We start from the raw sequence: 24,533 nt of genomic DNA, 5'->3' as shown, positions 1-24,533 counted from the left end.
CGCCCGCCCCCTGCGCCCGGCCCGGAGCCTGGCAGCGGTGGCGGCGGTGGCGGCGGAGCTTTGTGTCCCTCCTCGGCGGCAGCAGCCATGAAGTCCCTGTGCCTCGTCACCGTGGGGGTCCTGGCCATGACGCTGCTCATCGCCAGCATCTCCTTGCTGGTAGCGCACGTCTTCCAGACGGTGGTGGACCTGCAGGTGAAGGAGGTGAGAGCACGGCCCGGTTCCCACCGCGATCGCTCCTGACCGGTTTACTCCCTCTCAGAATAACCCGGGGAGGAGAGGGAGGGAGGGAGGAGGCTGGCGGGTGTTATTGTCTGGCTCCCCCCTTGCACCAGCTGTGGTTGGGCGAGGGCAGGAGCATCCCTGGGTAGCGTACCCCCCCCTGCCATGGACCACCCGGCTAGGCTGGGGCTCAGGATGGAGCTCAGGCTGCACTGGGCCTGGGCTGGGTACAAAATGAGTAAATAACAAGTAAAAATCAGTTCTCTTGAGGCAGCTTTACTGGCTGTGGGGCAGCAGCTGTAGTGAGGAGCCCTCTCCAGAGCAGCAGCACATGAGGTGAGCAGGGGACACCTAAAGCACCCCTCCTGTTTTGCCATCCCTATCATAGATTTCTTACAGCTTTCATACAGTAGCTTGTTCTGCTGCTCCATTTACTGCTGCCTCTGAAGCACAGCCAGAGGTGCTATGGGCTGAAATACGTGGTAGTTCCCCAGGCTGGGTGATGACAGAGAGGCGTTTCACCCGGTTGCTGAAGGCTGCTTGTAGCACACTTTGGAGACACCCATCCTGGCATTGTTATGAATGCAGAGCCCTTCACCGTTCGTGGTCTGCCTAAGCTTTTGTTCCTCTCATACTGGCTCTTTGCATTTATCCAGTGGTCCAGTGAGAAGGTTCAACTGTGCTAGTGTTAGCAACTCCCTTAAAATACCTGTAAAGCATATAAATGAACAATTATTTATCTACCTAGTCTGAGGAATATCATCCTCTCTGTTATTCTGACAGAAACCAAGAGTGCTAACAAATGAAGGGATTTGACCAGTGCTATTGTCCAACTGGTGACCAAAGTCTGCTGATCCCCTGTGATATCCTAACCAATGTACTGTTCTTTTCTTTGGGGTATTGACAGGGAGCATTTCCTAACATAGAAGCTGTATTGTCGTAAAGCATTTTGGTTTAGCGAGTGCAATTTTAGGATGGCAGTCAGCTTAAAGCAAATTGTGGAACTTTGAAGTGTGCCTGTAAACCTCAGGGGACAGCAAAAAAAAAAGGCTACCATAGGGTAAGCTGTCGTGCAGCCTGCCAGTGTCAGCTGCTCTTCAGGAACTGCTCATGCAGCTACTCCTACAGTGTTTGTTCTCGGGTACGTGCCTCTGCCGTGCTGGAGCATCGCATGGGTAATGGATGGTTTATCCTGAAGTCATTTGATGGTCAGCCCATACCTTTTCTAGGCAGTTTGAAAGCCACGTGTGAAGGGATGTGATTGTTAATGTATGCAAAGTTGTATGCAAACCAAGCCAAATCAGTACAGCTTTGCATAGGCACGTGCAGTTCCATCTCCCAGATCTTAGGTCTCTTTGGAAAGGAGTCTGTCATCCTCTGCATCACAGCAGAAGTTCTAATTTCAAGTCTATTATTTCATGCTCTTACCAAAAAAAAAATGGTTTGGTGGGAGAGTGTAGGACTGTCAGGAATTAGGCGTGATCCTCCTTATGCGTATTATCTCTTAGCTACATGCTCCTTACCCTTAATGGTTGATTATGTAAGAGTAAGTTGGTATTCACTCAGAAGGGCTTTCAGTAATGCAGGATAAAGTTTCCAGAGCTCAGTCTTTTCCTGCTTACCGCTCTTCAGCTCGTGCTAGCGTGCATCTGGATTGCACAAAATCAAACGTCCTGCTCCCTGCACTAGCTGCTGACTCCCTCCTGGCCTTCTCCAGGAGCCACACACACAAACTGCAGAAGTATGGCTTTCAGCCCCAAAGCAGTGTGCTCCCAATCACTCTGCTGATTTGGCTGTTTTCCACATGTGCTGTACCCCACGTGAGCTTTTTCTCATTTGTGTGTAGTCTGGAAAGTTGCTGTCTCTTGTGTAACCATGTGTGCAGCTTAGAAAATCTTGTACAAATAGACGAATCTCAATTTGCCTTTGAAATGTGGCAAGACTCGAGCTTTTTCAGCTCTCCGATTGCTCTGCAGTCAGGGGCATTGGACATGAAATGTCATCTGTGCTCTGGCCCTTCTTAGCCTCCTCAACCTCCTTGTCATTGGAGGAGTTGCAGAAGGGGCAAGAGGTTGCCTTTACGACGGGTAGTTCATGTTCCTTTGAGAGCTTTCCAGCACTCCTGAAACAGAGCTGACTTGAGTGGAGAGCTGTCTTTGCAGTCTCAACTACAGCTGAAATGGAAGACTGCATATTGGAGCAGCTGAAGCACCTCTGTGTCCAAACCCAGGACCTGTGAACCACTGTGGATGGGTTGGCTTTTCAGCAGGCGATTTGTGTGCTGCATCCTTTCCAGCCAAAGGCAGGGAAAGGGAAGTCTGTTCTTGGATACGGTGGGGGTGTGGGAAGAGTGAGGAATCCAGCTCGGTGTCAGACTTCACATCCCCTTGAAAATCAGCAGGCAGATGTGTAGTGACAAGGACAGTGGGAGCACCTTTCCTAGAAGACATTCAAATCTTGTCAACTTACTCTCTGTCTTATTTGCCAGTCTTACTGGCTTTCTGTGAATTAGAGTGCCATGCCAGATCAGATGTCTAACTTGTCCGATATCTGTTCGTTGTCAGGGGCTAGCACCTGAAACTCCATCAAATAAGGGCAATAAACCCTGTAATGAACAAGAATACATTAGCTGCCCACAGGAGAAAGGCCTTCCTAGCTGCTAGCAGTGTTTGCCTTATGCAATATGTTGGTTATATGGTTATGTATTTTATCGCCATAAGCATGCAGTTTATGAATATAACAACCTTTAATCTATGCACCTAATTCCAAACTTGGGCAATCAATTCCCAAGTGTTTTCGTTGTGCCGCATACCTTACACTGATAATTTTAGAAAACACTTAGTCTTCTAACTCCTTGAAATTTCACTGGACTTTTTTTGTCAGCCGTCTCTAGAGCTGGATTGTCTGGAGTGTTTAGGACACAAAAGGCCAGGAAAGATATTTTGTCCCTTGATTTAGTTTATGTATTGTTCTTTTTTTGCTGTTGTTGTTTAATGTGAAATACTAGAGCTCTCAGCGCAGTTTAGTGTGGAGGCTTAGATAAAGGGTCAGTTGAGATGCTCCTTTTGAGCAGACCGTTCCAAAGATGCAGGGTCAAAGAAGTCTGTTCATGTTGGTCTGAAAGCTTACCCTGTCACTTGTCTTAAAAAGTTGCAATTAAATTCTGTCATAGATGAGCACATAAAAATACGTCTTGAAATTAGAACATTTTGCAGTTCCAGGGGAAAAAAAATGAAGTTTAATTTTCTGTGTAGGTTCCAAGAATATTCAGTACCATTTCCCACCCCCACCATCACTACCAGTAACAGTTACATTTGGGAGGGGAAGCTCGCTTTTTATTTCCTTTGTGTGAAGCATGGTCAAGATAAGGGAACACCAGCAAATGAGACAGCTGCAAATTCAGGACTGGCATGATAAATAAAATCTGTAGGAAAGATGCTTTGGTACACTTGCAATGAGTATGGACTCCACTTGGCAAGGAGAACCCCTGCTGTGCTTCTGAGTGAAGACAGGAGATCGTATTGTCCACTGGTTTTAGGTTGTGATCTTGCAGCAGGTACACCCTTGTATCTCTCTGAGACAGGATCTCTGAGTCTGAGGCCTCTCTAGGCTACTGCCTGCAAGACTAGTGTCTGACTGGAGGCTCTGAATACTTTAAGTTGTGCATCTTGTCCTTACATATAAATGTAGGAAGAGGAAAGGTCTGGTTCTCTGGCCTTATACAGTACAGCAGCAATAACTACAGTGGAGCTGTATCTTTTACAGATTTTAGATTAAAAGGCAATCCTGAGATCTAATGTCTTGCAGCCTGCCCAACCTAGTAGTGAACACAAGCTCTGACCAAAAAAACAAGCAATCCCAGTCGTGTAACATCAGATCCTACTCTGGTGTGGAGGAAAGTCAGCAGAGCTAAACTCGAATGCCATCAGCTGAGGGGTGTGGACATATGTTTTGCTCAAAAATATATACTCATATTTTTCTCTCAGGTCTAGGCTGTATAATACCATGTGATAGACCCAAATATCCCATGTAACATTAGGTGAAAAATAGAAGAAAAGAGCTTGCCATATTTTGTTATTTGAGAGTTTCACGGGAGTCTATCTGAATCCAGCTCAGAAGTTTGTGAATCTGAGTTTACAGCTGGGGCTGTCACTGTACAGAACTATAAATAGACATAATTTCTGTGGGAGTTCCAAACGGTGTCATGCAGATCCAGGAAATAAATTGCCGGATGACTTTGTTTCACTACCCTTTTGCTCTGTAGACCGTCTGCCAGGGGATCACTTACAATTTCAAAATCTCAGGATCCTGTATTTAAACCAACCTACCAGAGAAAAGCTCCGTCATTTCCTTCTTATTAATGGTCTTTGCGTGTAATCTGATGCATATGTGTATATAGAGAGAGCGTGGTAGAAACTCACATTACATTTAGCGATGCTACATTGAGTTCGGGAGCTTCTTGTTTTCAGTCTAGCTCGGGAGACGGGCACAGCGGACGTGGCCTCCCTGCACAGTGTAAATCTGATCCCTCTGTCATAAAGAATAGACTGGAGCCCAAAACTGAAAAGAATATGACCAGGGTGCACTTGTTCTTTTAAACATTGCACATTTAGACCAAGAAATAATCTCGCATTTTAGTTGCCTCATATGAGAGACATTTGAGCAATAGATGGGTGTCCTGAATATGCTTAGTAGTTGTTAGGGAACAGTTCAAATTCCTAGATATGGATGGTTAAGGTCAAGACAGGCAATAGTTACTCTGTTCATCCTTGTCAAGCTTATACTCATTGTGTTTCATGCACATGAGAGATGTGAGCTTTATGCAATTTAGGAAGGGAGCAGACATCAGTAGTTCACTACACTACCACCTCTGAAATAAATGACTTTGTAATGTGGTTATTTGCATATGGAGAAAAACTATCGTGGTCATCTGTAGGTGTCTTAAATATATTGCTGTCTCACTCCCAGCCCTTTATGGTGGCATCATGGAAACGGTATGCCTGATTTGGGGAGATTTTCTGTTCCTGATCCTACAAGCCAACTTCAGGAGGGCTCTGTCTGAATACAGGAATGAGCCTCCTTGGCATAGATCACAAGAAAACAGGGTCGAAAGCATTGGGCTGTGTTGGAAATGGTACATACGAGGTGCTGGTAGTTCCAAAGAAATGCTTAAAGCTCCTGAAGCATGTCTAAAATGTCTTACTTTTTGTGGTGAGCACGGAATACGTCATTTGAAATTCTCAGAGCAAAGCAGACTGCAACTGTGAAGTGCTACCAGCTGGGTTGGCTTTCACTGCTATTCAGCAATACTGCTGCCATTCCAAGCTCCTGCCAATAAGTTTTTCTTTGAAACAGTCTTCTCTTTAACTAATCATTGAAAATTAAAATCTACATGGAGAGAAAACAGCTCCTTAAGTGGGACGGCCAAGAATGAGTCCTGAGGCAACTGTGGCTGATAAAGTTAAGACTCCATCAACAGTAACCAAGAAATGGCAGCTGTCCAGTCTGCCCTGCTTTTGAGCCTGCACTTACAGTATTTGACTTGTTTTCTGAGAAGAATAAAAAGACCAAGTGTTGGTGAGACCCATTTAATTGCAAATTATTCCCCTCCTCCCCTTCTTCCGCCTACAGGTGATACGGTTTTCAGAGATACAGTTTTCTTTGTGCTTATTCCTGAAAATTCAACTCTGCAAGCGAAATTTCTCTTTACTACCAGAGTAGCAGTACCAGTGTTATAACTATATGAAAAGTCTTGATTTTGGTGGTGGTGGTGGTGATGCTTTTACAGTTGGCGTGAATTTTCTCTAAAATGGAATGGTAATAAAATGAGGTGTTGCAACCTATTTTATATGTTTCTAATGGAGCTACATACAGGTACGGTTGTGACTTTCCTTATAACATGTATATGCTGGTAGGTAAAGGAATTACTGATTCATTACTTAAGTGCTTCCGTCATAAAATAATGATTTATAGCTTTTCTTTTGTACGTCCACGTTTTATTGGTTACAAAATAGACTGGCATTCCATAGGTCTGGAGATGCATGTACTCTCATTACTGTAGGAAAGTAATTAAAGAGACAGGGCGAAGAATCTTTGCCCTATTGAGAGACCTCAGAACGGCATGAATCCTAATATGCCTACATGAAAGCAATTTCTGTCACTTGCAAGTTTTTCTCACAGGGCACTGAAAAACGAAGTCTAATTGCTTTGGAGACAGAATCTCACAGCTGTATCGGAATCTGACACTCTTAGGCAAAGAAATCACAAACACAAGGAATCTAAGCTTCTTTTCTGGCCTTGTTCCTCCTAAGAGGTCTCTCTTAGAACTTCGTGGCCTCCCACTGTTGAGTTCCACTTTTGTATGTAATGTTGGCATGTTTCATGGTATCTTACACCAGGTTAGGTTTTGCTGACACAGGAAATGCCGAAGGATCACAGAAGTGTTTGTGGGAAGAAGTGGAACAACAAACCCTACAAATGTATGGCCCTAGCCTGTGAGCCATTGTAGCATGAGTCTGATCTTGTTGATATTTAGTGAGATGCTTCAAAGTAAAACATATCTGTAAGCATTTGTAGAATTGGGGTCTCGAATTCTATTGCCTGTGCTTGTTCTGAGGGCATAGAATTCCTCTCTTTCCTATAAACATCATACAGCATCTATTGTTAACAGCTAATCTGTCTTTCTCTTGTTTCAGGGAACAGTACTGAAAAATGGCACGGAAACGTTTGAAGCCTGGGAGGATCCTCCTCCACCAGTCTACATGCAGTTCTACTTTTTTAATGTGACAAATCCTTTAGAAGTGCTTCAAGGTGATACTCCTCTCGTAGAGGAAATAGGGCCATACACGTACCGGTAGGACCATTTCACTATTTTCACTTCTCACTAAACCTGTGGTATGTGTGGAAGCCAAAAAGTGGGGTCCAGAATGCTTGGGATTCCATTCTAGGAGAAAACCTAGCTGTTAATGTGTGAGTAAAAGTTTATTCAAGGGAGCATGGTCATACACCACCCAGACAGTACAACTAGACTGACACTCAGAGAACCTGCAATCAGTTTCAGATTAAGCCAGTGACTTCTATCAGATTTTGGGCAAGATTTTGCTTGTGTGCTGCTGTTCCTCAGCTGCTGAACACGGAGGAAGTTGTTTGCATCCTGGCCTACTGTCTTATGAGAGGAAAAACAGTTGGGTGATGTTTGAGAGTCTGGGGAGAGGAGTGTTGCATAAAAGCATGATTCATGTGTTCAGTCAGAAATTAGTTCCTAGTTGAAGTTGCACAATTCACGTCGGTAAAAATGTGGCCAGAAAACCGGTTAGAGAGTGGTACTAAAGGGATCTTCTTCAGCCAGCCCTCACGATAAAAACTACTTAGGTTCAGACATATCTACCATTTTTACAGACAGCTGGACTTATTAAGGCCGCATGCAGTATTGGAGCTTATCCAGCCTCCTGAATGCTCCCTCTGCATGGTATGGCTCCACACTGAACAGTCTGAGTCTGCTGCACATGGAGAGATTTTAAAGTCACCTTACAAATGAGTTTTCCTTCAGAGCTTCATTCTGCTCTGCAGCATGCAGCAGTGGAAACCAGGAGCAGTCCTGTGGCAGGAGGCATTACGACATTGATTTCTCATTGTCAGTCTCACTTCTGGTCACACACACTTATTCAGACCAGGCACTGGTTCAGTGCCAGAAGACGTTGTCTTTACCTGAGCTGCAAAATTATCGGAATCTGGTTGTTAGTACTTGAAAAAATACTATAGAATAAAAGGGAGAGCCTTTGTGGTAGCCTTGGTCTCTGCAGTATGTCTTGCTTTTCTGTTTCTTTCCTCCCACACCACAGCTTTGCTTCACCCTCTGCCATCCATCTTTTCCCCTGTCTCCTCTGTATTTCAGTACTGTGTCTGTTTAGCCTTGGCAAACTACATGTGGTACTTGGCAGAATACCTCGTATTAGATAAACCAGTAGAGCTGGAGAAAAGATACACAAGCTTTCAAGTTCCCAAGCTTGTCTTCAGGTCTCTGTAGTGTAATGCTGATAATTAGTCAGCAGTGCATTCTCTCCGTCAGGAAGATAAATAGGGCCAGCTCTGGGTGTAACAAAGCTACATGAAACCACATAGGCCCATGCTGTTCTGCACCCTGGTACTCAGTCCCCTTTGCTATCTTGTTTTTTTCCCTTTCCTTAGCTCCGAGTGTCTTCTGGGCGTCATGCGCAGCCCAGTTTGTGGAGCTGCACCTTATCCATGGAAGAGTTCAGTGGGATGGACAGGGCTGGTGGTGTAGCTGGCTGGGTTGGGCTGTGCCCAAGGGGAGGCCCAGCCTGAGCTGCCGGTTTGTGGCTCTCCGGGAGAGCCTTCCCCTGCAACGCATCACAGGCTGGCTGTGAACGGGTCAGGCGATGCAGGCTCTCTCTGAATTGTTTATTGCGGTGCGAGGGAGGGAGGCTGCGCGTTCCAGCGCTGCGTGTTTCCCTTGCTTCCGGCTTGCTTGGTTAGCCTCATTTTGACATGTCTGAACAGGATTCCACTGTGCTGTGCTCTGTCTGATAGAAGAAAGAGGAAAGTTAGCAAGTGGAGTGCTCTTTTCCAGCAGATTCTTTAATCCTCGCCTAGCTATCGCTGCTGACTGTACCAGACTGTCAGCGGTGGGTGGGGGAAGAGAGGAGGCATGTGGGAGGAGAGGGAGAAGGGAGGGATGTTGCAGACATACTGCATGCTCGAGCCAGGGAATAAATACCGAGTTTGTCTCACAGGCCCCATGCAGCAAAGCATTAAAGACCCATTTAGGTTTAGCATGTGGCAGAACACCTAAAATGCCCTGAAATGAAGTGCATGGCTTAATGTTTTTATAAAACAGGGTATTGGGGAGAAAGGCTGGAAGTGAACTGGCCCAGACAAACAGAGAAAAATAATCTAATGAGGAACAGAGAGGAGGTGCAATGGCTAAATAGAATCTCTTCCTGCATATTCTTCCTGCAATTCATAGTTTTGACCAGCACACATTGTAAACACAGTTAACGCAGACGTAGAGTCTGTAACGAAAATGTAGTAGTGCTTGTGTTTTTAAATCCTGGAAGTTGAATTTGCAGCATATAAAATAATTAATTGTAAAGGGCAAGGGACTTATCTGCCCAAGCCTGCTGAGTACCAAAGAACACTTGAATATTGTCTAGTCTTGCACACATTTACAGCTTTTTGCCTTTAACATCTGAGATCCTCCTACTCATATCCCTGATCAGGGAGTATTATTTTCCTCTCCGGCCCTTTTAGAATTGGAGAGGCTTCTCAGGTTAACTCTGGCCTATTTTTAGGGAGGGCACTTCACAACTGTCCATTTCCATCCCCTCAGTTCAAGTCCTAGGGTATAAAGTAGATTGCCGTACAAGAGACTCTTGCCAAATCAGGCTGGAAGTGTTGCCAGACCAAAATGTTCCTAGGTGGTAGGGGATGCTGAAGAGTGGTAGATAAGCTATTTATATAGGGAAGATGGGAAATGTTTGGTTTCTGACAAGAATAGTTTCATGGGCCTTTGCAGTTTGCTTTCAATTTGAAAGACTGAGCCAGAGTAATACAGCCTGTCATGAAGCTGCACTGGTGGATCTACTGCAGCCAGGATAGGATCTAGGATCTGAAATGAATGAGAAACATCATAGCACAGGGTCTTGCAGAATAATTGACCTTCACATCTTGGGACTTAAAATTGACACAGGAAGCAAAGCAATGTAAAAGTCAACAAACTCTTGAGTGAATGTAGACTTATGAAATACAGTGCATTTCAATTCATGTGTATGCCAAAAGGATCATGCCATGAGCAGGCAACCTGCCATTTCCCTTTTCAGGTTTGCTGAAGACACGTGTAGAGCTCATTTTGAGCCTGAGCCAGCCAGTTTTGCAGAACTGTATGTTTCTTTTTGTGAAATGGTAGTGGCAACAGACTGAATTATGGTTATGACAAGTGTTTCAGAGTAATTAAGATCTGACATACTCTTCAGGCCAGCAGGTAGCATTTGATGTTTCTTGCCAATTGCACTTGTTTGTCAGCAATCCTGAGTTTTTTCTACTTGTCTGAGTGCTTAGACAGTGAGAGAAGCAACCTCCCAGGCCATGAGTAGTTCACGGCAAAAATTCAGTTGAATTTCTGTTGTGTCCAGGGTTCCTGCCTGAGAATTAAAGGAAAAGAGCTAAAATGAGGTTTGTTCTGTGGTTGTGTCACATGTAAGCCCAGAATTCCTAGTGCAAAGTACTTTGAAGCCAGCAGAAAGATTCTGGTAGGTTCTTAGGTCAGGTTAAGGAGGCTTACATGAAGCCTACATGTTGTTCTGCCTGGGAGTGAATTTTGCCTGCAGCAAAGAGGCAAAAGTTTCATTTTTAAATTGTACTTCAAGAGCAGTCCCATATAGAGTGCCTCTAAATCCTTCAGTACTGTCTGAAATTGTTCTCTTTCCTTGGAGGTTTTTAGAAATGAGGCAAAAATATAAAGCACAATTAACATGTGCGGTGGCATTTTTGGAAGCACCCTGTGAGGTCTGATTCAGCTTACACTGACACAAAGGGCAGTTCGGTTGCTGACAGCAGCAGTAGCAAAAATGAATCTGCTCCCAATGAACTGAAAATCCCCCCCTTTATGTGCTCAAAGCAGTAGAATAGCCAGAAGTTAATTGCAATTAATGTTATGTGTACTCGTTTAACTTGCTTAGAGAACAAACTCTCTTGTTTTTCAGAGAATACAGGCCAAGAGTGCACGTTCAGTTTTTGGACAACGGTACCAAAGTATCTGCTCTGAATCCAAAGACGTATGTATTTGAACCTCAGAAGTCAGTTGGAGATCCTGAAGTGGACCTGATTAGAACAGTTAATATTCCTGCAGTGGTGAGTTCTCTTTAATTTCTGCTTGGAAATCATCCTTTATAACTAGCAGCTTGTTGCTTCATACTGTCTCTCCCTTTGTGGTAGATAAATGTGATTGAAGAACGAGAGAGGCAGTTTATGTCCGGGGCAGATACTCTATTCACTTTTGGTTTGGACTGTTGTGGGTTTTTTTTATTATGTTCCTCCCTCGCCATATGGCTCTGGAGTATTAGTGCCTCACCCTTGCGCTGAGAGCTGACACACACTTCAGAGATGAGCAGAAATCAGGCTTGTTGGGTTTCCATGAGTAAGTGAAACTAGGGAATTAGTGAGGTGAAAAGCATAGGAGAAGCTCTGATTTTGAATGAGAAAGATTGGAATGCTTGCAGGTTTTTTTGTCAAAATTGCCTCCAAGTCTGCATCTCAAACTGAAAAAAAAAAAAAATTATAGCAGAGGAATTTCGATACAGCTGAATGAAAAGGTGCTCTCAGAATAAAATTAAAGTTAAAACATGCACCCCCAAACTGTTTTAGGTGAAAGTACTCTGCAAAGAAAGTCTCATTTTGGTGATCAGAGGCAGACAATTACTTTTGGTCTCAGAGAGGGATAGTATGAGAACAAGCAGATCTAAAGCTGTCATACCTTCCAAAGGAAATTAGACTGTACTAAAGTACTTGTTGGTTGTGTAACTAAGCCTTTACTCCCCATAGTAGTTTAATTGACTTCAATTACAGGGTACATTCATTTCTACTTTTTCCCCAGCATTTCCAAAAATGTCTTGTCTGATTTTATGAATGAATACGTAAATGTACTGTCTATAGTAAAAGATAGGACTCAGCTTACTGAAAATTGCAAACAGTACAGTCACTGTATTTACAATTCCTCCCAGGCATTTGAGTGGTGGTAAGAATTATCTCTTGTTCAGATTTTTGACTGTGATGTACTGTAACAGGCAGTACTAGAAGAACTACAGGTTGGTTCACCCAAGGAATATTCCCTTCTTTTGTTTTTGCTTTTTTAAAGACATGTTGTAAAATCACTTGTGAGCTTGAAAGGAAATATATTTTGGTATTGTTTGCATTTTGGAGAAATGGCTGTTTTTTAAAAATGGCTTTTAAAAGTGTAAACCATAACGTCCTAAGGGTGAAATTCAAAGCATGTCTCCAGCTATAATATACTTGTGAAATTCAGGCTGTTTATAAAGCCGTTTTGCACATTTCACTTAAAATCCATTCTTAAAGACTGTGGCAGTTAATGGCATGGAACTGAGCTGGTTGTGTGCCAGTGCCAGGCTGTACAGGAATCTGCAAGGGCAGGTCCCTGTGGAGAAAAGCTGAAGAACCTGTTAGGCAGCACATTACTTGATGCAAGTGGAAATAATGAAACTGAAAATAACAGTTGAAACATGGGCAGTGCTGAAATGTGTCTGTGTTTGTATGCAGCTGGTATTATTTATTTTACAGTAAACCTGACCATTGCTCTCTTATTCCAATCCCCTGGCAGACTGCGATGGAGTGGACCAGGTCAACCCCTCTTCAGTTTGCCACAGAGGTGCTGCTGCTTCTGTACCAAGAATCCCTGTTTACAGTTCGCACCGTTCATGAATTACTGTGGGGCTACAAAGACAGGCTCCTGTCAACCATTCATATTTTGCATCCTGAGATCGATCCAGTATTTGGTTTCTTTAATAAGGTAACTGGTATGCAAGACTTTCTCATGCTTTAGATGGGGAATGATGTCATTGCTACAGAGTTTGGACTGACATCACCAGCCAGTTGAGAAGGATGTGCCTGGACTGAGGCCACGAGGTAGGCTGCAGAAATAGCAAAAGGATGTTCCCTCTTCAGTTTTGCTGTATCTAGGCACTGGCTGGTAGCACAGCTGTGAGTGTTTTATCTCACTTCCCTTTATCAGGTATGGATAAACTTCCCAAATGTGGCTGTAAACCACACCGCTATTGTCTGTGCTTGCTTCAATAACAGGGGCTTTGTGGGTCCAGTTGTGCAAACTGTTAGAAAAATTTCCTGACCAGTCTCTTTAGTAATTGATTGAAATTGCATGTTACTTCTGTGCTGGAGCCATTACTGGCTTCCACAGTGTTTCTGGTTGCACGTTTTTTGGGCTGTGGGGACTCCTTGTTTCCTGGAGATCAGCTGCAGTGCTCAGGTTATTCTCTGTGGGTTTATTTTTTTGCTAAGGGCTGTTTTTTTCAGTGGCAAATTTCAAAGGGAAAAAAAGGTTAATCTAATGTTATATTTCCTTCACTTGGGAGGTGTAAGAATCTAGCCCAGTCTCTTCCACCTCATTTATATTCAAGGTAGAGTTTAATGAATTGCATTTACCTCAGAGGGAGTCCATCACTCCTAGGGTAGATTTGAAAGTGATGACAGCTTAAACTCCTGCCACCCTGTTGTAGTTACCAACCAGGTGTTACAGAATGAGTGGAGTGATTAAAAACTCATGTATCTGTTTGCAGATGAATGGAACTGATGATGGAGAATATGTTTTCCTAAGTGGGGAAACGAACTACCTTAACTTCTCAAGGATTGTGGAATGGAAAGGAAAAGAGTAAGTTTTTCAGTGTGGTGTGGCGTCTGTCAAAATCTGCCCCTTTTCACATTTTGGATGAACATAAGCAGTGTTTACAAAAAAAAGAGTCCTTTTATTCTGATAGTGGTGGTGGCTTTTAGCAGCTGTAGCTTCACACCAGCCCCCCAGTATTTTGGGATGTGTCATGTAACTACGAAAGGAAGACAGGCCCCGGCCCTTACAGAGCAGACTGCTGTGAATACTCACCTCTGAACCCCTGACTGTTCCTTGGCAGTCCAATCCCTCCTCTAGGACACCCATCCCAGCCACCTGTGGGGACGCTATTCCCGCATCTCAACAGCCAGTGTTCCCAGACACCACCCTTCCTTGCTGCTCTGTACCCCGAGCCAAGGCTGGGACACCCTGTGCCTGGGTATCTAACACTGCTTCAGCGAGCAGCGTGTGTTACAAAGAGGCCAAAGATGAACTACCTAAAGCATCTCTCTCCCATTAAACAAAACATCTGCCAGCAATTACGTATACGGGAGGATCTCTTGCAGACTTGTTCTTGCTTGCCTGGCGCCAGTTTAAAGAAACTGTAGGTGCAATTTAAACCTGTTTTAGTACCCTTTTTTGTTAGCGGGTCTGAAGCAAGAGGACTTAGCACTGTACAGGTCTGATTCTCATTTGCTTAGACCATGAGCTGGCATCGCCTGACCACTGCTCAAAGATCTTTTAACCCTTGCTCTCTTTGCTTCGTTTTCTTCAGGTCACTGAGCTGGTGGACAACGGAGACGTGTAACATGATCAATGGAACAGATGGGACATCCTTTCACCCGCTGATTAGCAAAGATGAGAACATTTATATCTTTTCTTCTGATTTCTGCAGGTAAGGAGAAGAAAATGTCACTCAGACTTTAAAGCAGAGCATTTACATCCATTCTTCTTGAGGTTTCACGTTATTAGGCTGGTGTTTTTCCTCACATGTTTTTATTTAACAGTATGAGTGTTCTGCATTTATTCATGGTATGGAGGATGAGAGAGTTACACCAAAAAAACCCCCAGTCTGCATCAAGTTAAGGATGTGCTACTTCAAAATAAAGATAAAGTGAAAATATGGAGGATGACTGGAAGGACAGACTGGACTGCCTTGCATGGCTAGTAATGAGGGGAATGGAAGGGTTTATATGAACCTTGCCTGAAGCTTCCTTCCTCCAAACTCTTCCTCTGTGCCCTGCTTTTTTAGAGAACCCAGATTACCCTCTTCAGAGATTCATGCCTTGACATAATGCTGTTTGAAATGCGAGAAGATGCAGGAAATCTTGGTGTTTCCTTCCTTAGGTTCCACCTTGTCTCCTCCCTTGCCCATTTCCCTGTCTGTGAAGAACAAAACCTATCTGAAATTCTCTATCTAAATCAATACAGATGCGTGTTACACTAAATTCAGGACTTGCCAAATTGTTCTGCTTTCCACGACTGTGTTCCTTTCCTTGTCCTTCTCGGTAGTGTGTACCAGCACTGTCTCATACAACACACAGTAGCAACAGAGTGAGACCCTGAAATGCTGAAGGCAGGCGTCAGTGTCCCTGGAGCAGCACAGCTGGCACAGGATCATCTATTTCGTGCAGCAGCAGAATGACAAGATGCATATTTGCAGATCAAAAGCCTATTAAATTTAATACAGAAGATCATTGGAATGGGCTTAAACCAAACCTCTAGCTTATTGTAAACATAAGTTGATACACAGGCATCAGCAAAGAGACATCTGCAGCAGGTGTCAGTGTGTGCTCAAGACTAACAAATCTGGGTCTGGCTTTTCTTCCTTGCAGATCTCTTTATCTGGTGTATGACAGCTCAGGAACTGTTGCAGGCATCCCAACCTACCGCTTTGTGCCCTCTGCTATGGTGTTTGCCAACACGACGGTTAACCCAGACAATGCTGGATTCTGTGTGCCACCAGGAAACTGCCCTGGCACTGGTGTCCTCAACGTCAGCATCTGCAAGCAAGGTATGTTACCAGGCAGTGGAAGCAGACTGGAAGGACATCAGTGGGAACATATTTCTCCTTTCTATCTGAAATATATGAGGACAGTTTGGTGAGGCCTGTAGGGGTATGACTGTGCTCAGTGAAATCGGTCACCAACAAGTGATTGGTTGGTTGTAAAACTGCAGTAGTGATCTATGGAGATGTTCCTGTGAGATGCTGTCTGCTCCAGCAGTGATTTCAGTCAAGGAATCAGAAGGAAGTACCAGGATCCACAGTGAACAGCTTGGGCATTTATCCTCTGCTCTATTCCAGGTAGCTGTCACATCTGAGTAGTTGAATGAAAACAGTGCAAAAGACCAGCATGCAAGCTTGAGGCATGAAGCTGTGCTGATGCTGCACAAGAGAAAATTTGGCTTGTTCTGAAGACAGGGAGTCAGAGTGTTGATTCGGTAGCTCCAGAATGACCTTTTCCTTTCACTGTAAATAGCACAATGGGAAGAATTTTGAGGTCCTCAAAGACTTCCTCACATCCTGCTCTGCCTGTTTTAGGTGGTGACTTTCTATGTTTTCACGTTCTAGGTGCTCCAATATTTCTATCAGCTCCACATTTTTACCAAGCAGATCAGAAGTTTGTAGAGGACATAGAGGGCATGCATCCAAAAAAGGAGTATCATGAGACATTTCTGGACATCAATCCTGTAAGTGCAGCCTTTTTTAAAGAGTTATATGGGTGAATCCAAGCTCGTGGGTTTAGGTCACCTTCTTGGATGGTGTGTATTGACATAGTCCCATTGACCTCAAGGAAGCTGTACTAGTTTATGTGGAACTGATCTATTTGTGTTTGCTTGTATAGAGCAAACTTTGCTGGATAGCAGGAATTAAAATTCTTTTCCCATTGTACCTGTGCAATTAGAGATGCCATCAGACTGGTAATGTTGAGATGAAGGGGTTAAAATATTTCTTAGAAGCAGATGAGGCTACTTTTCCTGTTCACCCTGTCATCCCAACCATTTGAGTGTTATCTTGGCTGTGTTTTCCCCAAGCTGAAGAAGCTAGGTATGTGGACCAAGAGAGTAAATCAAGATTCAGTGAATGTTGGACTTGGTTTAGATACCATGGGGCCACAAGCAGAGAGATGCAGAAGCGTGGTGATTATGTCTTCCATGGAAGTATACAGAGTTGTTGGTATTCTCACTGTGAAATGTCAGAAATAAAGGGAGCTGGCGGCTGGTGGTCCATGGTTTTATACTTGTGGTTTAACCCCAGTAGGCAGCTGAGCACCACACAGCTGCTCACTCAGTCCCCGCCAAGCAGGATGGGGGAGATAATCAGAAGGGTAGAAGTGAGAAAACTCAGGCTGAGATAAAGACGCTTCAATAAGTTTAAAAAAAAAAAAAGAGAGAGAAACAAAACCAAGAAAAAGAAGTGATGCAAAAAAATGCCAGTTGGTCACCACCAGCCAGTCCTCAAGCAACAGCAGCCCTGGCAAACTTCCCCCCCCAGTTTTTCATCGCTGAGCATGATGTCATAAGGTATGGGATATCCCTTTGCCTGGTTTGGGTCAGCTGTCCTGTCTGTGTCCCCTCCCAGCTTCTTGCCCACCCCCAACCTACTCACTGGCAGGGCAGTGTGAGAAACAGTAAAGGCCGTAAGGCTGTGTAAGCGCTGTTCAGCGATAACTAAAACATCCCTGTGTTATCAACACTGTTTTCATCACAGTTCCAAAACATAGCCCGATACCAGCTACAGTGAAGAAAATTAATTCTATCCCAGCTAAAACCAGTACAACACTGATGTCTACATCCACACATAGGGAATGCAGGTCGAGGGAAAGAGCAAAACCATGACCTGCCTAGTTTACAGAAACAGAGTACTCTGACTCATCAAGCTGTTATGTGTAGCTAAAGCAGGAGGAAATTGCATAGTTCCTCTCTTAAGGTCTAGTGCATATGCTGCTTGGTATCTGGTTTGGTGCCAGGTTCTTCCTGTTACCATGCTCCTACTTACCTGGCCTTTTTTGTACTACCATAAAATGAGCTTTGCGCCTCCCTCCTCCCACTCACTCTCCAGACTAAATTTTGCTGCTTGAATGAGGAAAATATTCCTGTGCATCCAACTGGAACTCTTACTGTAGTGGTGGCATTACTGTGAGAAGTGTTTCATGCTCATTGTCTCTCTGGCCGTACGCTGCGATTGACTGTGTCAGTATCTGTTTTTCACCCTTTAGAAAGAAAGGTTTGTCTTGTGGCTGAGATTGCAGTCTCTGCAACAGTACTCAGAAACCAGAACAAAGAGCTGTAGGTGGTAGCCTTTTCCAAAACTACAGCTGGATCTGGAATAAAGGGAATCTCTCTGTAGCATAATTGTAAGTTTGCACAGCACAGCACGATGGCACCCTTATCTCTGTTGCAGCCTCTTCACATTGCCTTAATTAAGAGGCAGACTGGAATGTAGGTATGAGTTACAAGAGTGTCTTGGTGAAGGGAAATAAATAATAACCCTAAGTAGGTCTTGTCTTGTCTTGTCAAGTCCACACCAGTGTAAGTATTAGGTTGTATTCTCCCAGTTCCTATTTTTTCACATTTACGCTTTTTTTTTTTCTTTCTTTTTTTTTAACACTATGATTTCTTTTATTCCTCAGCTGACAGGGCTTGTCCTGCAAGGAGCCAAGCGGATGCAGATCAATGTTCATGTCAGAAAATTACCTGAATTTTTGTAAGTGTTCTCTGCTGCGGGGTGGATATCTCAGATCTGATTTGATTCTCAAAATGAATTTGTCTGCAGTGTTCAGATGGAATATTGGTTGGAGAGAGCAAGTAAAAGGGAGAGAGGAATCCAGTCAAATCTCAACTATGAGTGGCAGTATCCTCTCTTCTCATAGGTCAAGTAGATTTTGCAGTTCCATCTGCAAAGTAAAGACAGTATTCAAGAAAAGCAAGATGTTATGGACAGGTTCCATGTGATGCTTGTGGTGGCATCAGTCATATCACACTGGTTTGTTTGCTCCGAGCAAGGGTCTGCCACAGTGGAGTGCAGCTAGAACTCGGAGAGTGGCTACTCACTGCAGTGAGGACATGCCATGCTACTCTTCACAGCTTTTAGGAGACGAAAATATTGGAGTTACCATCATTTCTCAGCAGGGGTCACATGAAAACCAAGTGCGATGGCATGACCCTAGACAGGGCTGCCCATGCCTTTCCCTGACAAGCCCAAAAAATAGACCTAGTGGTGTGTCTCACAACAATAGGCAAGTCCTATCTAAAACTCAGGAGGGAAGGCTCATTCGAATAGCTGGAGGGAAGTACCTTGCCTGTGACTGCATTGATACGATAAAGACAAATCTTTGTACTGCAACTTTGGCAGTCAGTACAACCCTACAAATGGGAACGGTGTCCCATCCCAAGTAACATGTGAGTAAAATGCCCCTTTTCTTCTTTGTTGCAAGTGGATTCTGCCTGGTTTTCTGGGTCTTCCAGTTTGAGGGGGATGTCCCCAAACTGCAGCTCAGTTGTGCAGAAATACCGTTCCCTTCATCTTGTGTCTTTCTGACATGTTGATTTATTTGTCACCAGTGCTGTGTGATAGCTATTCTTCCCACTCAGCTTCTGAGCTGACGTTTATTGGCACAGCTTTGCTATATATTATAATTAAAAAAGAAGTATTTTATCTCCCTGATCCTCTTGGGAGAGTTGGTGATGTTTCTTCAGAATAGCACCGCCTTGTTTTCTAGTGCCCAGGAGCTGTTAACATTAACAGAACTTAGGAGTAAGCTGTTATTTCATGTGCGCCAAATGTCGGGGGTGCTGTTGTGCGCATGTTGCTTGGACAATAGTTTCTGTGTTTTACAAATATGAGGAACCTTCAACATCAGCTTAGCTTAGCATTCCTGCTGACTGGCACAAATCTGTCATTCAGTCGGTTATTAATGAGCCTCTTATGGATCCCTCTCTTCCTCTCTCTACCAAGTCCCAAAATACGCCATTGCTCCCAAAACAGAATTTATTATTCATCATGGAGATTGAGATTGTTCTACTCCAGTAGGGAGGTGAAAATCAACAATAAAAAGGAACAGCCCAGAGGTTTTTTAGGGACAGTTTCCACATTCATTGTTCTATTATAATCTGTCTTCAGAACCCTCAAGTTGAAAAGTTGCAAAACCATAATTTTTTATTGGTTTTTTTTTTACACAGTGAAACAGGCAACATCCGAACACTAATTTTCCCAGTGATGTATATAAACGAGGTAAATATTTTTTTTATTTCTTTGCAGCACTGTGGTATGTTTATGCTTGCAAAAATACTGTCTTGAGCTAACCAGAAAAGAAAATGCTGGTTTTGTTTTATACAGTGATAGGTAGGACGCTGTTGCTGTTTCTTAACTAACATCCTCCTGCTGTTTGTTGACCATAATATGAAGTTCAACCCTGCAAAACGCTCTCAGTCAGACAGTCCTTTTAATTTCAGAGGTATTGGCCGTGAGGAAAAGGGCTGCTCGGATGAGAAGGCAGGAGTTCACAAGATCGCATCTTTTTTTGAGTCATCTTTTGTGAATGTTCCTGTGCTGTAGTTGGATCACTGAATTAAATGGATTCAGGGAAGACTCTAGGGGACTAGTTTAAATGACATACACCATTATTCCAGGCCTATATTATTCCATTCCTAAACTGAGAGTTAAAAATCACTACTTTCTTTTGAAATGCAGACTAGATTATCCCTCTGGCCACACAAGAAGAGCTAAGAATTCTTGGAGGAAAGGTCTATTGAGAAACAATGAAGCAGAGGTGGAGAGTTGTGGGAGTGTTGTTTCCGTACCCTTCACAAAAGTAAAGTGGTCTAATACAAAGAAGAACAGAAATAAATCTTTTTTTTCTCTTCATTTCTCCCTGCTCCAGAGTGTTCTGATTGATGAAGTATCTGCCAGCAAACTCAAGCACGTCCTGCTGGAAGCCAGTGTTGTAACTGGAATCCCCTTCGTAATCATGGCTCTAGGAATTGTTTTTGGGATTGTTTTTATTGTGCTCGTGTGCAGGTCCCGGGGAATAAGTGAAGAGGTAAGCAGCATTTGAATTTGACCTTGCTTACTGTACGTCTGCCTGTATTTGATTTTCTTTTTGTTGATTTTACCTGTTCTGTGTCTTTCTGCACACAAACATTTTTATATGTTGTTTTTGTTTAAAATGACCTTTCTAGGGAGGGGAAGTTTTAATAGACTCAGAATAAATGCACCAAAGCAAAAGAATGGAGCTAATATAAGAAACACGGTAAGGCAGGTTGTATCTTCTGTGCCTAATTCCTTTGCCAACAGTAGTGTAAAATAAAAAATCAGCCTGTCTAGAGGACCCTGAAGGATAAGACGCAAAAGTCCACCATATGTGATGGACAGATTCAGTCAGCGACAATCTGACAGTGTTCTCAGTAGAAACAATTGTGTTGTGCCACTTGATTATTTTTCAGAATATTTATGACCAAAACCAGATGAATTTTACAGACAACAGCATGCAGAAATTTTATCCAGACAGTACTAGTTTCTATGTCTATTTATGAAAAGTTCTGTCACAGAATGACATGCTGGCCTTAACGTTGCTAGCCATGTTGAAAGCTGATGCCAAAATTTCACCCTGATAGGCAAGGCAGTCGGGTTCAGGTGGGACAAGCTGTGGATCCTTTGGTTAGAGAAATAGACTGGGTACTCTAGTAGGCTGTTTCCTCCTTACAGTTGCTGTGGTCTTAGTGTGTGGTCTTGCTTGTATGATGTTTCCTAAATACTTCCTAACAGTGTGAGAAAGTGCCCTCACACCTACCTCCAGAGCACCCAGCCACACTGTGCGTATGCTTTGTCTTAGTCAGTGGGACCCATCTGGGTCAGTGGGTCCTGCTACTGTCACATCTCTGGTGGGACTAGAGGTGTGACGGTAGTGGCAGCAGTGGCGGCCCTCCAGCGGTGAGGTCTGCAGCCTCCTTTCCTCGAGCAGTGGCTTTGAGCAGCTGATCTTTGGCTCTCTCGGCTTCATTCTTTATTTTCTCTCTGCATACCCAGGAAGCGTTTCACGAGCAGACGCTCTCAGGACTGTACTTCAGGCTCCTTTACAAGAGAGACTGGTGCTTTTTGCTTTGAGGTCTTGAGCTTGCCTGTGTTATTGACAGGCTCAGCTAGAGAGTCAAAACCATCCCATTGCCTGAGGCCCCTGTCCCAGGCTTTCGTGCCCCACCCTACATATATAGCTTCATACCAGCTCTCTTCGATGTTCCTGAACACTGCGTAGGGATTAAAATGACAAAGGGACACCTAAATTCCATGTTTTCTCTACATTGCTTTTGTTGCTTTTCCTGCAAACAAAAGTAATTCAGCTAGTTATAGCTCTCCTTCTGATTGTCCCTCCTACCAGGGTGGTTATGGCCTGCCATCATCTGTAAGGTGCTACAGTGAGCCCGAGGTCCCTGCCCAAGCCACCGTCCACCCTCTGGTGCTTTTTTGGTGCAGTGCTGGTTCTGTTGCAGGAAACTGTACTTAGAAGTAGGAGCCAAGAGCTTTTTCCTTTCCTGTTTGGAGTCTCGGCGATCCAGCTTCCCCACCGTGGAAGTGCTCTAATGTGCCACGCTGAACTTTGCTGTGTTGCGATTTTTTTCTTTCAGAGTACCGAAGATGAAAGGTCCCCACTCATCAGGACATCTTAGTAGATTTTCTTTAACATGTGAGCTTGGAGAATAAACTCTTAGAGCTGACCTAATACCAACTACCACTACCCAGTGTTGTCTACTGTGGAGAAACGATCGTGTCAAATATAACTTTTTGTGGTATAGAGATGGAAGAGAATCTGCACTGTCATCAAGGGAGGAGACTTTTCTTACCAGCTAAGTTATAACTTTAAAACTACATTTTAAAACTGCTTGAGATCCTGCTTTTCTCAACCCCGCACTCTCTTTGTACCTGCACTGACAGCCATAGACGATCATAACCACTATATCAGCGAAAATAAAATGGCCTGATTCATTACAGAAACGACACGGGTAAAACTTGCAAATGGCCTTAGGAGTGTGGGCTGCGAAGTACCCTTCTAGAAAGAGAGCAGGCTCCTGTATCGCCCAGGAACAACGGACTATTTTGCTGTAGGCCTAGTATTGTCTTTTCTGTAAAGTGTTGCGCGCTACTTATTACCAGTATGCACTGACTGTTTATTATTAATGTCATTGGTCCTTTCACAAAACTGATTTGTACAACTAATCCAAAACACTGAGTGAAATGCTTTTCCGTACAGACCTCTTAACTGTTCTAACTCTGCACAGGATCCCGTTGCATGTTAGCGATGCATTTATCCTTAAGGTTTGGGGTTTTTCCTTCAACTTAAAATGGAAAACACAACATGACATTGTTCTTGATGGTAGAGGGTACAAAAATGGTGTTCTTTTTCCCCTGGTATTTGTGTCACAGTTATCAGCTGTGTGGTTTAATGTGAATGCAGACTTGGCAGTTACATTTGCTGTTTAGGATAAAAGCACACCTCCATGTTAAGGTATGTATAGGGCCCTGAGAAGTCATCACACTTTTTTTACTTGTCAAGCGGAAACTCGTTTTAAAAATCACAGTATTTTTTTCCCCAATTAAAAGAATATTCTCACTGAGAAGTATTTCCATTAGATCTAGATAGCGAAACATATTTTAAAAATGTATTATTGTCTTCTAAATAGAGGCATTGGTTTTTGCATTGTTTTGGTTTGGGTTATTTTTCCTAGCTGGTGATTTGTTTGACGGTTTTCTTCATCTGGAGCCAGTTCCAACCAGGAAGTTTCACAGTGACTGCAATTATTTATTAACTATATTTATTAGCTAAAAGCACCTGGCACAGCCCCGGGTCCTTGCAGTCTTGCAGTTGCAGCTTTGCCTCTTCCATGCGTTTGCCTCAGCAGAAGGCCAGAGCTGGTATCCTAAACCTCCACCCAGGACGAAGATGCCGGCAGGACATTCGCCTGCCTGTTGCCTTGAGAACTGCAACCGTACGCCCAGGGAACGACAAACTTCATCACAACTTCCTACAGCCAGTCGTCTCAAAGGAGCAACCACTCCATTTGACATCGTGGGCTCAAACTGTCACCTCTTCTCCATGTCCCCCTCCCAGCCCCCCTCCCCAAAATGTTGCTTTCTGGGAGGCCAGGCTGAAAGTGACCCTCTGTGAAAACATTTTGGGAACTTTCTTTGCTCTGCTTTTACCCAGATACTGCTCTTCTTGCCACGTTCCGGATGCCAGATACGTTGTTGGTGTTACAGCTGCCTCAGTGCTTTTGTGGGGAAGAACCTGTCACGTAGGGAAAGTCAAGTGGATTTTCTTTCCTACAGAGGCTCAGCCTGACCCCAAATTAACAGTGTCAGGAAGGGGACAAGGGAAAAACTGCCGATTCTGTTGTAAGGCAGATCCCCAGTAGGAAAGGGGTCTTCCTCAGCCAGGGACGCTGCAGGTGTGGAGCGACCCCAGGGCTGCGTGGGGGCTGCCATGAGCACGGTAGAGCCGTGCAGATCTCTTTCTTGAGTCCATACACCCCGATTTTTGTTGGGTGTTGACGACTCTTCGTCGGGCCTCGACTGGAAGGAGCCGCGTTGCTCTACTGACGGAGCTCGCTCTGGTGTCTGCCCACCCCGGCTCCCTCGAAATGGGGCCGCGGTGCCCTCCGACCCGTCCCTGGAACTTCGCCCTTCAGAGCTGTTCTTTTTCTGAAGCTTTGTGCCTTTCCGCATCGCTGTTTGTTTATGTTTCTCTATACAGCGCTTTAAGCTGCGCTTTTATTTTCCTTGCTGAATCGCTGCGGTCCCTCCGCTCTGCCCCCTGACTATTTTTCCCCGGCAGATTCTCTTAAATCTCTGTTAAACCAAAAGCAGGACGTTTTCTTCTCCTGATAGAAGGGGAAGATCTGTTTGGGTTTCTTAGCCCTTTTTTTGAACTGTCCCGTTCCCCCC

The 24,533-nt window shown here is 44.0% G+C and overlaps 1 protein-coding gene across 2 annotated transcripts; it reads left to right on the top strand.

Moving 5' to 3' along the window:
• The first annotated feature begins 9 nt into the window (after positions 1 to 9).
• On the top strand, positions 10 to 22,672 carry SCARB2 (scavenger receptor class B, member 2). 2 transcript variants are annotated; one of them, XM_010575505.1, is made up of 12 exons: positions 10 to 204; positions 6,918 to 7,075; positions 10,944 to 11,091; positions 12,575 to 12,763; positions 13,548 to 13,639; positions 14,370 to 14,489; positions 15,430 to 15,608; positions 16,167 to 16,285; positions 18,229 to 18,302; positions 19,778 to 19,829; positions 20,479 to 20,637; positions 22,220 to 22,672. In XM_010575505.1, the coding sequence occupies exons 1-12, from the start codon at positions 88 to 90 to the stop codon at positions 22,259 to 22,261; spliced, it is 1,449 nt and encodes a 482-aa protein (XP_010573807.1). In that variant the 5' UTR covers positions 10 to 87; the 3' UTR covers positions 22,262 to 22,672. The 2 variants fall into 2 exon arrangements, with proteins under 2 accessions (XP_010573807.1, XP_010573808.1); XM_010575506.1 differs by lacking the exons at positions 10,944 to 11,091; positions 12,575 to 12,763; positions 13,548 to 13,639 and having other exon boundaries at positions 40 to 204.
• The last annotated feature ends 1,861 nt before the right edge of the window (positions 22,673 to 24,533 follow it).

This window comes from Haliaeetus leucocephalus, unplaced genomic scaffold (assembly GCF_000737465.1).
Source record: "Haliaeetus leucocephalus isolate CR32 unplaced genomic scaffold, Haliaeetus_leucocephalus-4.0 Scaffold484, whole genome shotgun sequence".
Taxonomy (NCBI): domain Eukaryota; kingdom Metazoa; phylum Chordata; class Aves; order Accipitriformes; family Accipitridae; genus Haliaeetus; species Haliaeetus leucocephalus.
The sequence above is the reverse complement of the archived record's forward strand: the minus strand, read 5'-3'. Positions and strand labels throughout refer to the sequence as shown.